Raw genomic sequence first — 15981 nt, forward strand, 5'->3', positions numbered from 1 at the left:
CTGCAGCTGTGTTTGTCGGTGAATTAGCATTTCATCAAATTTTTTTTTTTTTACCCAATTTTATTCTACTTTGATTTTATTTTCCTTCATCATTATGTTTGTTTATCATCCCTAAATTGCATCCATGCTTGAAAGGTGCAACAGGAATAAGCTCGCCTTAATCATCTAATTAGCTCTCCTGTTATTGCTCATTGACATATGGCTGTGGCCATTATGCGCAGGGACAAAATAACAGAAACACTCTAACTCAAACCATTGTGACAACTGCAACCTCAGAAATGAACACTTTTATGAACATGGTGTCAAAACAGATAGTAATTACGGCAATGCAATTTATTTTCACTGCCATGATTATGTGCCATGTAAGTACACACTTAGACCATTCACACTTTGGCTGCATGTTGTCCACGTGCGTGCGCATAAATTCATTTTTCTCTCTCTCTCCTGATATTTCCTTTCTTCCCTCCTGTCCTGCTGTCATTCCCTCACTGGGCTGCGTGCTTCCGGCTCATGGTGTTGTCTGCGGTGTCACATGTCCGCCTGTGTTGACACTCTGTGGACGCACGGTGACCCGCTGAGCGCTGACACTTTTTGCAGCGTGCGGGCTATAAAGAGAGGGAGTGGCGCACTGGATAGCACTGAGGAGAGAGACTCCACACGCAGACAGCAGCACGGCAGCGCCCGGGATAACATGATTAGCGCTCTATTAGGTCCGCCGCTGAGCTCAAGTAGATGCAGCGCAGGGATCGTCGTGCGGAGAGAGAGAGGAGACGCAGAGGGAGGACTTCATCCGCCACATGGATCTTCTTTGCTTCCTATCGATCCGCTTAGAGAAGTTACACACTGACAGTTTTCTAATGCCCGTGCGTCTCTGGCGCTGGAGAGCTTGTGCTACCGCTTTTTGCCTCAGGTAAGGTTATTTCTCACTTCTTGCTTTTACTATTCAGGGAAAAGAGCTGACACAATGCTTGAGTTAACTCTAATAGTAATAATATAAAAAAAAGACTTGTCATAATTGATTGAAAAGTGCCAATAGCATTGAAGGTATCTGATTTTCTGCCTCATATTTTCAGATGAACTGACATAAATGATAAGAGCTTATTCTTGAGGAGACGGCACATGATGACAGAGAAAACGCCTCAAGAGGAGTGATTCAGTTGCCTCCTCTCTCAGTCCCGCTGCGAGCCACTAGCTCTGTCCTTCCTGGTCATGATATTTGTCAACCTCAGGTGAACTCACGTAGGAAGTGGGCCAGTCTGCTCCAATGGGGTTCGACAACGAGACCAACCGGACTCTTCCGGACGTGGCCCCTTTCAGCCTGCAGATCTCGCTGTCGCTCACCGTGCTGGTGGGGATCATGATCCTGCTGATAGTGTTTGGTAACGTGCTGGTGGTCATAGCTGTGTTTACAAGCCGGGCCCTGAGGGCTCCACAGAACTTGTTCTTGGTGTCTCTGGCATCGGCGGACATTTTGGTGGCTACCCTCGTGATGCCTTTCTCCTTGGCCAATGAACTCATGGGATACTGGTACTTTGGCGAGGTGTGGTGTGAGATATATTTGGCGCTTGATGTTCTTTTCTGCACCGCCTCCATTGCCCACCTCTGTGCCATCAGCTTGGACCGCTACTGGTCCATCACTCAGGCCATCGAGTACAACCTGAAGAGGACGCCACGACGCATCAAGTGCATCATCTTCATCGTGTGGGTCATTGCGGCAGTTATTTCCTTCCCGCCTCTGATCACCATGGAGAAAGAAAACAGTGAAGAGGACCCTGTATGTAAGATCAATAACGATAAGTGGTATGTCATCTCCTCCTGCATCGGCTCCTTCTTCCTCCCCTGCGTCATCATGGTCCTGGTCTATGTGCGGATCTACCAGATTGCCAAGAAGAGGACGCGGGCGCCACCGGGAGACAGGAAGCGGAAGGAGATGGTGAAGACGGCCACCACCGCTGTTTCCAACCAGAAGGAGAACGGCGTGGCCGCAGGGGAGGACCGCCTCTGCCACGAGAAGCTGAACGGCGAGCGGGACATCGAGCTGAAGGAGGGAGTGGGAGGAGGAGGAGCAGATGAGGAGAAGGGCGAGGTCAACGGGGTGGACCTGGAGGAGTCGTCCTCCTCTGACCACAAGGTGAACAACCCGTGCTCGATCAAAAGGAAATCGTCCAAGGGGAAAACCAAACTGAGCCAGATCAAACCGGGAGACAACGACATCCAAAAGCGGGTGCCGAGCACAAAGGGCAGCCGCTGGAAGGGCCGACAGAACCGGGAGAAACGCTTCACCTTCGTCCTGGCCGTGGTCATTGGGGTGTTCGTCATCTGCTGGTTTCCCTTTTTCTTTACATACATGCTGATGACGCTGTGCGAGTCCTGCCCGGTGCCCAACACCCTGTTCAAGTTCTTCTTCTGGTTTGGCTATTGCAACAGTGCGCTGAACCCCATCATTTACACCATCTTCAACAATGACTTTAGGAGGTCCTTCAAAAAGATACTGTGCAGGAGGGACACTAGAAGATATGTATGATGGACTCCGTCTTTATGTACATACTTTTTTTTAACTTTATTGTAAATTATAATTGAGCATTGTGCATGGGTCACTGGCTTGTGAACGCTCTTGGTGTAACTGCTTGGAAATCCCAGGATGAGCTTTACATGCGGCATCCTTTCAAACCTTCCACCACCCGCTGCTCCCGCACCGACCACCATCCCACAGAGAGCTCCAACAGAACAGAACGCCACAGTGAAACCATGCTTTTATTCTGAATGTTCTTTTTATTTTTATAAAACAAACATAGTGAAGTTGTGATATGTGCTGTGCTTTACAACAGTATGTTGTGCAAAACGACCTGTCTGAATAATTGTCTTTGTTTTTGTTGTTATGGATACAGTGTTGTGCCATTTTGTATCATGTGAAGACAATGATGGTTAGGATGATGATGATGATGGTGATGATGATGGTGATGATGATGACGATGATGATATAGTATGGGAAAAATGCTGGCTCTATAAGAATAAACCAATTTCCTGAACTGGTCTCACAGCAAGTTAAAGCATCAGGTTGGTGACGTTATCTCATTTTGTATGTTACACTGTGCTGACACACACCCTGTCACACACACACACACACACACACACACACACACACACACACACACACACACACACACACACACACACACACACACACACACACACACACACACAGAGGTTGAGAAAGAGGGTGGAGGGCAGCAGTGGAGTCTGGATTTGCTCTCAGAATGTGATCTGGTGTTCCGAGATTTGTCAAAAGAGAAGCTGTTTTACCTGTGATCTGTGCGAAGGTGTGAAAACTCTGGGACCAGGAGGGCAAACCTGTAATCCTCTCGCACCAGCAATTCAACAGAAAAGTGCAAATTCACTGGTCTGTTGAATCTGACCTTTGCAAGGGATTAAGAAGGAGCTCAGCTCTTAATGATCTTGAGTGGAATACGTGCTTTGGTCCTTGGATTGGTCATGTTTGTGATTCGATGTAGATATTTTGTCTTGACTGTCAGACTCCCAAAACTAAGTTCTTTTGTTATTCAAAGTGTGTGTTTGCTTTGGCTTTGGATCTCAGAGTCAGTTTATGAATTAATTGTGGGCCATGAATACAGTTGTAATGCGAGGCACTTGAAGTGGAGGAGTAACGGTTCATTTGCCGTTTTGTGTTACCACGGTATGCGTCATTAAGTAAAGACATGGAGCCTGTCAAACCAGAACCTGATTGACTGGTCTCGCTCTCGCTGTTCCCTCTATCATGTCTAGGAGAATGGCTGAATAAAACAAGAGAGCGGCTATCATCTGTGCAGTGAATACAGAGGATATAGCTGTTCCCAGTGGAGGAGGTGTAAGTAAATGCATTCGTTTTGACAGTCTGGAAGGTGCTTGAACAGCTCTATCCTAGCAAAGCGAAAGGGGTCTTCTGGGAGTTTCTCTGACAGTACATGCAGCACCTTGTCTAGCAGAGCCTGGCGTGGTGGAGTGCTTCCCAGCACGTTTACAAAGCGTGGAAACGTGTGCGTCTATGAGAAAGATGGAGTGTGTGTGTATGAGGATGTCCATGTGTACTTGCAGCACATGTAAACACATGGGGTGAGCTCCCACTGGACAGGCAAGCCTGCAGTCGTGCTGATGCTCCATGTTCGGTTTTGTGGGATGTTGGCAGGTTGCTTCAGAGAGAAACCAAACATTAGGAGCCATCTGGAACAGAGAGAAAGGTGTCTGACTGATGCTCAGTCATGAAGCATCCCCGTTCAGAAAACAGAGGCCATCAGAGAATACTGCGCATTTTAGGCTTCTTGCTGTCTGTTACTCAAATGAAGTGGGCATCTCTGTTCCAAAGTTAGTCTTTTCCCTCGCCTGACAATGTTTCCTTGTTCAGCTGTGGCAGGGGATTGGTAGTGCAAAGAGGGAATTTCACACTAAAAGGACTTTGGAAGCTATTCACTTAATTTGGCCAACTCAGTCCGCTGAGGACTCATTTAAGCTCCGGACAAAATCTTGAATGCATTTCTGCTCAGACTGAGGACTGTTGATTTTCTTCCTGTCACTAATAAATCTTTCCACATCCACATGGACAGCCTTGAAAAGATGTCAGCGTGTCCTTTAACATTGTAAAGCAGCACATGGGGTCCGTCAGGCTGACGCTCAGTGATAAATACGTGTATGTTTGTCACGTCTTGGCCTCCTTTTCCTCTGTGCCTGCCTCTCTTTAGCTCACACATCAACAAGCAGCAGTGATATCATTAAGCGGATGTGCTTGCTGACAGCCTATTGGAAGAAGCCAGCTGTTGAAGTCAGCAGACCCCTCTCCACGCACACATGCACACACGCTCATGCACACACTTAGCCTCTGGGAAACGGGGCATGGATCATCAGGTTAGAGTGCACATCCGTCTCCAAAAGGCTAAGCATGGTGGCTAAGTGCAGCTACCATTCAAAGAGACAGGGACAAAATGTCAGCAGGCACAAAAATCATACAAACAATAATTTGCGGTTAGAGGATTTAGGCGGCAGCTGGGGGAGGGGACGATGAAGTTATATTTGACTTGCCTGCCTCGCATTTGGGACGACTCTTTATTTGTTTCTGTGCATGTATTTGTGTGTGTGTGTGCGTAGGGAGGGGGTGTCTGCATTGTGCACATGTACTGGAGGTGGCTGGGGGGAAAAAGGTCATGATGACGATGAATGTCAACTGAGACACCCGCATGCTGCAACCCATACGTCTTTTTTTTTTTTTTTTTTTCAGTGTGACATCCACCTGTTTGATTGTCCTTAATGCGCCAATTTCACAGGAGGTCTGTATTCATCAGCTAAATGATACTTTACACCATCCAGGAACATATTATTGAGGTAGGATCATATTTTCTATTGGCCAGCTCACAGGCGACTGTCAGCTCCTCTTTGAGGAAGGACGCTTAGAAGTGTTTCAGAGGTATCGTTTAATATAGAGTCCCAGTTTCATTAACGGTGGTCTGATTAGCTGTCAGGCCTCTGGGTCTGGTTTGAGACACAAACCAAGGCTGGGCAGTGGATATTTCCCTGGAAAATAATTTGCCCAGACAAATCTATTTTCCAGGAGCTCATTATGATCGAGAGCAATCAGCTCCCACCGTCCCAGAGACCACACAGCATAATGCAATGTGATTATTAGACCTGCAAGGTGATTCGTTCTGGTTGAAGAAAGGAGACGGCGTAGGGTTTGGCATTGCCCGGCATTTAAAAAAACAAAACAAAACAAACAAAAAACTAACTAATGAACAAACAAAGCTCCAAAGCTCCATGTCACGAATGCTTGTGAGACAGAGCAGCAGGGGGTCGTTTCCTATAAGACCAGTGTTCAACCTGAAATTTGTCTTTTTGCAATCTGCTATGGAAATTTGCAATAAAGCCAAGAACGTCAATGAATAGCTTTGAATTGCAGAGACATTTAAACAACCTTAAGAGGCTGAAAGTAACAGTGACGCACATGGTTCAGGTACAGTTAATACACCATGCCTTACAGCCATGTGCAAACAACCTCATACGATATGAATGTATCTCTATTTTCATGCCAATCAGTCTTACAGTAGTTACATTAATAAGTGGCACTTTGAAGAATGTCGGACTGCAACTCATGGTGTATTTTGATTAGTTGATTCATCTTTTGCTCTGTAAAATGTCATAAAACTGTGAAACTGCCAATTAAAATTTCTCAAAGCTGAAGATGTTTTTCTGTTTTTGCCCGACCAACCTCTCAGAACACGCAGATGTTTCATTTACAGGAATGAAAAGATGTGAAAAGTGGCAAATCCTGACATTTGAGGAGATGAAATGTTAATCTTGCGTGTATCTCTGAAGGGAAAAAGTAGTAAAATGTGATCTATTACTTATAGTACACCCACCAGAATCTAAAGGAGGGATCTAAAGTCTAAGTGGAGATGTTGTTCAATGATGACGGCCAATAAACAGTGTTGTTTACTAGAAATGTTTACCATAATTAACACCTCATTAGCCACTCTCCTTAAAAAAAATACATTAGGTTTTACCGGATTAATCAATCATCGAGTTGATCTTTAGTTTGGTCTTTAAGCTATTATAATCAACTTGTATGTATATAAAGCTGGAGGCAACACATGTAAAAGTAGTTGTCCTATATTAACCACGCATCTCCAAAATCTTAGCTTTTCATCAGCTAAGAAAAACCTCTCAATACAGTGAGCTTTACACCCATTTATTAAGCTTAAGAAGTAGGTGAAGCCTCTTTCTCAACCTTCTCAAAATTCAACATCAACACACATGGAGTTACATGGTTTTCATTGGACCGTGACAACAATACAATATACAATAAATTCGTCTTTTCTCACTGACTGAATTTAGCACTATATGAACGTATACTGTGTCTCCCACTAGAGCTTCCCGTTAAAGAGCCGATCACCCTGATGGACATACAACACACACGGCTGTCACCGCCATGATACATCCAAGCATTGTTTTGGCACAATGTTGGTTAAAAGAGCATTATGAGCAAGTGTTTAACAGAGGTGGAAGATTAAAAAAACAAGCGACACATTTCTCGGCCTTAGCTGTAATTATCGCGGATAAAAGCAACAAAGAGTTGAGCTCTTCCTGCCTCTCTCTCTCTCCATTATTCAGGCTCTTTGTGCTGGAAGTCCTCGTCTCTCCGTGAGTGACGGACTGTGGAGAAGAATATCTGTTTGGTGACATGGGGACAGCAGAGTTGGTGTGAGGCAGAGAGGTCAGTTGAAGTGGGTTGCTGTAGTGTCTGTAATGACTGTCTAGTGTGTACTGATGGACAGGCCGGTGGGTGTTTGAAGAAGATTATACCTGAGCACTGTGTCGTTTCATCGCTGCAGCTCTTAATGACGTGACTTAATGAAAGCAGCTGGTTCGTGAATAACAGCTTGTTGTGTTTGTCATGAATTTGGCCAAGTGTTTGTGTATGAGTGTGTTTTAAAGAGACAGCGAGACAAAAGTAACCAGTTTCTGATGTTTATCTTCGGATATTTCATAGCTCTGAAGTTTATTCCTTCAATGCCAATTGGACAATGTATGTAAATGCAAAATATATTTGCAACTGCATAGAAATGCTTGTGTGTGTGTGTGTGTGTGTGTGTGTGTGTGTGTGTGTGTGTGTGTGTGTGTGTGTGTGTGTGTGTGTGTGTGTGTGTGTGTGTGTGTGTGTGTGTGCAGGTAAACAGATTTTCAGGAAGCGTGACAGTGATTTGATAATGCGATTTTCAGGCAGCAACAGATCATTGCTAAAAGAAGGTGTACAAACTGATTAGTCTTTGTCTGAAGCTTTATGCGATAGCAATAATGGCCCCTGGACAAAAGGCTAGAAGTCAAAACTATACTTTTGATCACATTAGAAGTTTGCCTTTCACAAAAGTGCATAATTTCCTGCGCAGGACCACAACTCAAGGCCTATGGGAGTCACCTACAATCCTGGTAGTTTTCACGTTCACATTCGTTCAAGTTGATCTTTCGCTATGAAAGAGTCATGAAATGGACTTTTTAAAAAGCGCTTCAGGTAACCTCATATATCTGAGTGGATCTGGATTACATGTACATCACTTTATTAGACTATTTATTAATGTTGGTCCAACAGGGTCCTGGAAACAAGAGCAAACAACCCACCACCTATCATCAGATTCTGATTGGATCCCGTATGTAGTGACATCACCCTTTCCCAACGGAGCCCTGTCCACTTCAAACCATCGAGAAGAGCACAGTGGAAAAACCACGAACACAGACATCTCTCATGTGAAATAACCAGCGCTGTAGCCGGAGCCTGACGCTGACAGTCATTGAGAAGAACTTCTCAGAGTCCTTAAGATGTTCCCTGAATAAACACACAAAACTTACCTTGTTCAGCTGTAAAGAAGCATAAAAACAGGACAGGCTGTGCAAAAGAAGTTGCCATAGCAACAATGGGATGTGTTTTGTTCATTGTGAGGCTCCTGTTCATTGTGAAGTGTTCAGGCAGAGGTATATTTTCAAGACACCATCGATCTACAGAGTGGCATCTCTGCTGTGGCCCCTCACTGATGCGCTACTGTGGCGTACATCCTCAGTCAAAAAGTGCCATCAAGTCAAGTCACAAATTTACATTACGGGATGCAAAATACAACACCTTTAACCTTTAGACCCTCAATTTGTTATGTCAGAACTCCTCAGGAGGAGCAGCAGTAGCAGGATTACAGTTAAAGGATGACCACAGGCAGATGAAGTAGACTAAACTCTCAGGCTCAACAGGAGCGCTCATGCAAATGTCTGTGGAGAAAGTGTCTGTTTAAGTCTCCCTGCGTTGAGTTTTCAGTAAACCTGTAGTTGCTGTGTAACCTGGTTCCTGTGGCTTGTTCCGCTCCTACGTTCTTGTTCTTGCTTTCATCTAACAGACAGCTGCCTCGCTGTTTTCCAATCTGCTCTCCTGTATCTGAACTGTAATCTTAACTTGAGCGACAATCTATGACATCACATCATTACACGACAACACGTGGAAACAATTCAGCTTGTAATTTCATTAATTTTCCAGGCACAGCAGCAGTCACATCAGCGTCTGTTAAATATGAATAATTCAGAAGGGTGGTGTTGTATGTGCCGCTTAAACTTTTCAGTGGAACTATAAGCAGGAACTGCATTATACAGTCAGTAATAATCACTACCATGAAAGATTGTCAGGGTTATGCCAGCGAGCATGACTCCAAATGGTGTATAATATGATCTAATAATATGTGGGCGTTATCATGCTATAGATCCCATTTGTTTCATGGGAGACGGATGAACATGTTAGTGGAAATGTAATAATACGAGGAAGGAGACAGTGAAAAAGGCAGAAGAAAGGAGAACGCCAGAAACAGGAAGAGAAACAAAAAAAAGTAGCATGTAAGCTCCCGGGATGATTTGATATTGTGAAAACAAACAGCTAATTGAGAGTCGAGCCAAAAGTTCCTGAGCAGCAGGTGTGTGTTATGTGTCTGAGACGAGAGTGGGTGAAAGAGACAGAGCGAGGGAGAGTGAGGTGAGTACACGAGCCATCATCACCACCAGCTCATCTCATCTATATGCTAAAGCCTTCTGCTCTATTTGCATGACAAGATGCTGAAACCTCTACGAGCTGTGCCCTGCTAATTCCTGTATACATGACACGCCGTCCACGCTGCATTCTGACTGTCATCTTCTCATGTAGCAGTCCCCTTTTTGTCAAAGCTGATGTGATTTTCCCTTCTTCCCATGGATGAGAATAATCCTATTTCCCTGAGACATGAGGCTCATCTTTCATATCAATACTAGTGGTAAATTAGTCTGAGGCACAGACATGGAAAATGGACATGATAGCCCATATTTATGGGTGAATTGGGTTATGTGGCTGGCAAACACAAATGGAAGTAAAACCACAGGTATTCTCTGGAACGTTCCCAGCAGCAGCAGCAGCGGACAAGTAGTGTGTACATTAAACATTGGAGCGGCTGGGAGAATATGGGTTTGGAACCCCTGGGACATTGTGTACAATTGAGAAAGCCATTACAAAAACAGCTGCATATCGTAATGCGTGCGCGTAGAGCGCCAGCAAATTCTCACTTTGACTGACTGCCTTCATTCATTTCCATCCAGACAAACCCGGGGGGGGGGGGCGGCCTCCTGTTGTTTGTCAAAAATTAAACAATGTCCTGCAGCATGCACGGCCTCTCCCGAAGAGCACGTACCCACAATTTCAGTTAAACGCTCCCCTGAGAGCGTGCATTTGTAAATATTTGAGCTGTGAAACATGAAACATAATTGCTCAAGAGAAATCAGGTGGAGACAAATGTTCCTTTGTCGCATCGAGGGAAAAGTGACGGCTACAGCTGGACTTTGGCACCATTGTTCCTTCAGATGAAGCAATAACGCAGGCTTGTTGCGGCACATTAGACTGCATTACGCTGTGTAAATAATAGGCTGTAATTTGTGAAAGGGAGCTTAAGGCATTGTTCCAAAAACCCAACAGTCACTCTAAGTAGTGCTGCCTTTTAAAAAGCGAGAGCCCACTATTGCACAACAGTCTTTTCTCCTCACACCAAACCGTTCACACAGTCGTATCTGAGAAATCTTCCTCTATGAAGCCCCTGTGTGCTGATCTCTGCCCAGGTTGCGTTCAGCAGAAACACTTTTAAACTATGCCAATGAATTCATAGCATCCCTTCGCAACAAAGGTCAGCCTTAAAATGGCTCTGTGAGCAAGTCTGCAGGGAGCCACATTATGTGCTCTCTGTTTCACGGGGCGCTGGTAATCAATACAGCATGGCGTCTTGTTGTGTGTTTGTCCATCCACCCGTGCATGCGTGCGCTAACTTGAGAGTGTAGGAGTTAAGCTCAGACCGCCACGCATTTTGATCTTGGTGGTCAGAGAACGATAAGACTCTGCTCCAAAGGCTCCACGCTGCATCTCCCCTTTAACCTCTGCTCCATCTGCCTCATCTTCCCCCATCTCATGAGGATATATTTTAAGGAAATACAAACCATATCTATCTATATATGTATGTACGCAAGGCTTTGATGTCAAACTTCTGCTTCAGTTAATTTCATCCTTTAATTCATGGTGTCTTTCAGCGGGAGAGTTGAAGGTGGGCTGAAAAAGAGAAGCAAAATGTGAAATATGAGACAGAAAGAGATGGCTATGCATGGGCAGCGGAGAGGCAGACGTCAGCAGGGAGGGGGCCTGGCTGTGAATACTGATGGGATAATCATTTGGGTTTCGATTGTGTATGAAAAAGCCAGTCAGCGTGGGCCCGGGGAGGACGAGAAAAAAGGAAAAAGGAAAGAAGGAGCCGAGCTTTGGGGAGGAGAACATCTGGAGCGGCCTCTCACTCTTTCCTCATCACGTTTTGTTGGATTCTTGTTTGTTTCTGGGGGAATTACTCGGCCCGTGGGGGAGTTATCTGAGGGAAATACAGACATCAATCTCCCATAACATGCAGGAGAAACAGAAGAACATCAAAGTAGTGTTCTCAGCACTTGGTTGGGCATCAGTCAAGAATTACGTGACACGATGTTCAAAATGCAGTGCCCCCATATTACAAATGCATGCATGGGAAACGGTTCATAACCTTTGTTCCCATTTCATAAAACATGCCACGGTCTCGCTAGGCTCATCTTGAGAAGTCTATCAAGCCCAGGGAGCGGATGTATGCATTCCGGTTATCAGTCATCCTTATTTATCATTAACATCCTGACAGCTTGAAAAATCTATTTCTTATGACTTAATGCCTCGATGAAAGTGCTGCCGAACATATTTCTATCAATAACTCTGCTGTCAAGATGGATTTGGACTGAGCAGGTGGTGAGCCGCTGCGTGGCAGTCCTCAACACTTAGCGCCCTGCTGAGTTATGATCATAGCTGGCTCCTCCAGACTGCGTGTGTGTGTCTGTGTGTGTGTGCGTGCGTGTGTGTGTGGTGCCTCCTGCCCTCTCCACATGGAGTCTGTCCAGGGTTCCACAGTAGTCAGTTCTCACAGGATTTTAACCCCCTACGGGAATTTAATGATAAACAGTCAAGCTTATTCTGGAACTTCCCTCCCCCACTTCTCCTCCTCCCATCCTCTTTGCTTTCCTTTCCTTTCCTTTCCTTTCCTTTCCTTTCCTTTCCTTTCCTTTCCTTTCCTTTCCTTTCCTTTCCTTTCCTTTCCTTTCTCTCTTCTCTGTTGTTCCTTTCCTAATCTTTCCTCTTGTTTCCTTTCCTCCTCTCATCTTCTTTCTTTCTTTCCCCTTTTCTTTCATTTCCTTTTCTCTTCCACTTGCCTTCCCTCCTTCCCTCTTCTCCTGTACCCTCACATTCTTTCCTTTTGTCACCTCTTCACCTCCTCTCCTCTGCTGACTGTTGACTGTTTCCTTTCCTTACCTTTTGCTTTCTTTCTCTTTCCCCCTTGTCTCTTTTCTTTTTTCCTTTCGTTCATTTTTCTTTTCACAATCATGTCTTTGTTTTTCCCTCTCTCCTTTCCTCAACTCTCTTTTCCTTCTCACATCATCTTCATCTATACCTCACCTTTCTTCCTTGCATCTTCTCTCATTTCCTTTCATTTACTCGTCCTCTCCTCTCCTTTACATCTCTCCTTTCCTTTGCTTGTTGTTTCTTTTCCTCATCTTTTCCCTTTCTGTTCTTGTCTCCTTTACTTTTTACCACTTTTCTCCTCTTCTTTTCTCCTCTCATTTCCTCTCTCCCTTCTAGTCCTACCCTCCATTCTCATCTTCTCTCATTTCCCCCTCTCTCTTCTTCTTTTCCCTTCTTTCCTTTCCTTTCCTTTCCTTTCCTTTCCTTTCCTTTCCTTTCCTTTCCTTTCCTTTCCTTTCCTTTCCTTTCACTGCTCATTCCCTGCATCCTCTGTCCTCCTCCTCCTTTTCCTCCTCTTGCATCTGCTGACCTCTCCTCCCCAGTGACCATTTGACTAAGTGGGAACTTGTAGCAGAAACATGAAAACAACAAGCCAGACACAAGGCAGAGGGATGCGACTGCTGCCTCCAGATAAGAAAGAAAGTGCCTGTAATTTTTGGAGTTGTTCCCCTTCACACACACATCTGCTATGGCTGCTGTGTTTTTAGGCAGGAATTATAGTATTACCAGAGGGGGAATCAATTGCAGGGACCTCGTGGGCAATTTCAGGGACCTCCCAAAGGTGCTGCCTCCATACTCCAATTACACTGTTATTTTGCAGGGACGTGATGAACTTATCATTCTGATGTGGCGCTGGGGAGATGCATTGCAAACAGGAACATTCAGAAACAGTACAATTAATAGCCTATTTGAGGGCTTCGCTGTATTAATTCTGCTGCAGTTGGAAAATAATGACTGCCATGTTGACTCAGGCATTAGAAGGTTACAAACAATAGCTCAAAAGAGAAGGAAGGAGCAGAAAAATAATCTTCTTCCTGTTATTTAGAGCAGACGTGACTAGAAAGTCTGCTGCGATCAGTTGTAAACATAAAAATCAAATAAACACGGGTGGACAGGGTAGTTTTTGAAAGTGTGAAGCTATCTTTTTTCAACACGGCCCACGGCGATATTTGATTGGAGAAAGATTAAGGTGTTTACCCAGAGGAAGGTCTGTCTATCATAAAACAAAGGTAATTGACTGAGTGAATGAAAGACAGGGCTGAGCCCCATCCCTGACACTAACAGTAAGCTGTGTGTGTGTGTGTGTGTGTGTGTGTGTGTGTGTGTGTGTGTGTGTGTGTGTGTGTGTGTGTGTGTGTGTGATTGAATGCACATGCTGTTATGATCATCAGTGCCTGTGTGAGCATTGATGTTTGCATTGATGCAGGAGAGTTTTCCTGCCAGTGTAACCTAGTATGTGTACTTGTATGTGTGTGCGCGCGTGTGTGTGTGTGTGTGTGTGTGTGTGTGTGTGTGTGTGTGTGTGTGTGTGTGTGTGTGTGTGTGTGTGTGTGTGTGTGTGTGTGTGTGTGGTTATTTCTATGCCTGAATCTCCTTAATTGCCTGGTTTTGCAGAAATGTTTTATGCAAAATCTCTTTTAAAATTGTTGTATTTCGCTTGCCATTTGTGGTTATTACTGCTTGTGCCTGTCAGCGTTACCTTGGCTTCAATCGGCTTTCTTCAAATGGGCTTTGGGTTTTAATTTTATTCTGCAGTGTGCTTATGCCTAATTTGATTAGTGCTGTTATATTTCCAGTCAGTAAAGTAACCTGTTAGTTTGTTAGTAAAATCAACGAAGTACTGAGCTGAGTATTCATGCAATATGCACTCAAGTAAAAATTATTTTGAGGTACTTGTTGCTTACTTTATTACTGTGTTTCAGAGGGAAATACAGTGCCTTTTAGTCAACTTATCTGATCTATGTGCTTGCTGCAATTTAAAGCAAAGTGTGATAAGCTTTTGTCATATGATGTTTGCAGTGGATTTAACTACAGTATGAATGCCAAGTTTTGCTTTAGGGACCAGCTACAACATGCACTGTATACACATTAAAAAGTAGTTTAACACTAAGCAGGGGCCATTCTTGAGTTTGCAGATAATACTTCAATACTAAAACTTGAAATAACTGAATTTTGATTTTGGTGAAAATGAGCTGTGAACATTACATGTGAACATGTTTACCTTGTAGTTAGGCTGTCAGTAACATTAGCATTCATTTAGCATCATGTTTCAGGCCAATGTTCACTCTCCTTCTTGCTCTGGTTTGCTTTGGACCAACTCCTGATGTCTGGCTCCGCTACGTTCACCAGCGAGTTGCTAACTGTCTGTCTGCCCATTGGTGTTTGGCAGGTAGTGTACAGTGTCAGTGTATCAGAGCTTGTTCACAGCTGCCAGCTGATGTGAGTGAACAACACACTAAAGCAGTGGGCTGGAAAACCATAACAATGAGCTAAAAGACAATATATAGCTTATATGGAGAGATCAGGGTTTTTGGTTAAACTGAGGGTTAGGGTTGGGGGGCTTGCATTGTCACGCCTACAATGATAAACATCGTCATGCTTTACAGACTGGAAAAATGATACCAACAACAGTCTCTGTGTTCAAGTGCAATGTTTTGCCGGCCTGTCCATCCGCCACAGACGCTGTTGCTGTATAACAATGTCATGTGACTTTTTTCTTTGCTCCGGTCATATGAACCACGGCGGGTGGAGGGCTTTGTGACTTGGACGTATGTTGTTTTGGGGCACTTGCTGAAAGGACTGATGCTGTTCTTCTTGGGAGGACAGCCCATCCTTCACTCTAAATTGGCTGACAAACAGTTTCCAACAGCAAAGGACCAATAGAGTTGAAACCAACTGACATGAAAACTGACCTCTAGGGAGACTGCTCCAGAACTGTTGTACTATAAAGTTTAACACATTGCTTTATGTTGTTCTTTTACTCGGGTGTAGTGTCCTTTTGAATTGTCTGATATTAAAATTGGTTTGTGACAATACTATCCTCTACTCCATGATATGTGTTTGTAATATGATGAAACCTCGTGCTGTGGTTTAGCACCCAAACACAAAGAAAATGGAGTCTTTATTTGTATTAATGGTAGTGATTTGTTGGTTATGGTTATGGTGTTTTTAGGCCACAAACACATGGCTGTTTAGTGCGACCCAAACCTCGGTCTGTTCTGTATTTTGGCATTATCGTTAAACACTGTCTGCTCTGTGCTGTGAATCCACATTACATCAGCCCCCACCTATCTGCTCTCTTCTCTTTTTCTCCCAAAGATGAGTAAATATCTAATTTGCACAAATGGTTTCATCATATGACGCTTTGGCCTCTGCAATATCCGCTTGCCACTTGATGTATTGTATTTCATTCATTCCTCCCAGTGGGAGATTTTTTTTCTGGTTAGTGTTTGTACCTGGCATTAGCAGCCCACCTCCCGTCAGCTCAACCTCCCCCAAGTGCACAGAGGTGATACCACTAAAACACCTTTTCATGTAAAAAAAAATCAAGAGCCACAAGAATCACTCCCAGGCTTTACTTTGAAGTGGAAATG

At 44.3% G+C, this 15981-nt stretch overlaps 2 protein-coding genes across 3 annotated transcripts in view; both read left to right on the forward strand.

The window, feature by feature from the left end:
* shoc2 (SHOC2 leucine rich repeat scaffold protein) overlaps positions 1-15981 on the forward strand; it is a 370366-nt gene that overhangs the window by 22107 nt on the left and 332278 nt on the right. The gene's annotated exons all lie outside the window — the stretch shown is intronic.
* On the forward strand, positions 614-3138 carry adra2a (adrenoceptor alpha 2A). The gene is made up of 2 exons (XM_070991688.1): positions 614-910; positions 1074-3138. The coding sequence occupies exon 2, from the start codon at positions 1265-1267 to the stop codon at positions 2522-2524; it is 1260 nt and encodes a 419-aa protein (XP_070847789.1). The 5' UTR covers positions 614-910; positions 1074-1264; the 3' UTR covers positions 2525-3138.

The sequence above is a fragment of the Chaetodon trifascialis genome, chromosome 2, assembly GCF_039877785.1.
Source record: "Chaetodon trifascialis isolate fChaTrf1 chromosome 2, fChaTrf1.hap1, whole genome shotgun sequence".
Lineage (NCBI taxonomy): Eukaryota > Metazoa > Chordata > Actinopteri > Chaetodontiformes > Chaetodontidae > Chaetodon > Chaetodon trifascialis.

Excerpts from the sequence above, each read along its gene's own strand:
- adra2a (XM_070991688.1), top strand. The coding sequence starts at position 1,265 with ATGGGGTTCGACAACGAGACCAACCGGACTCTTCCGGACGTGGCCCCT.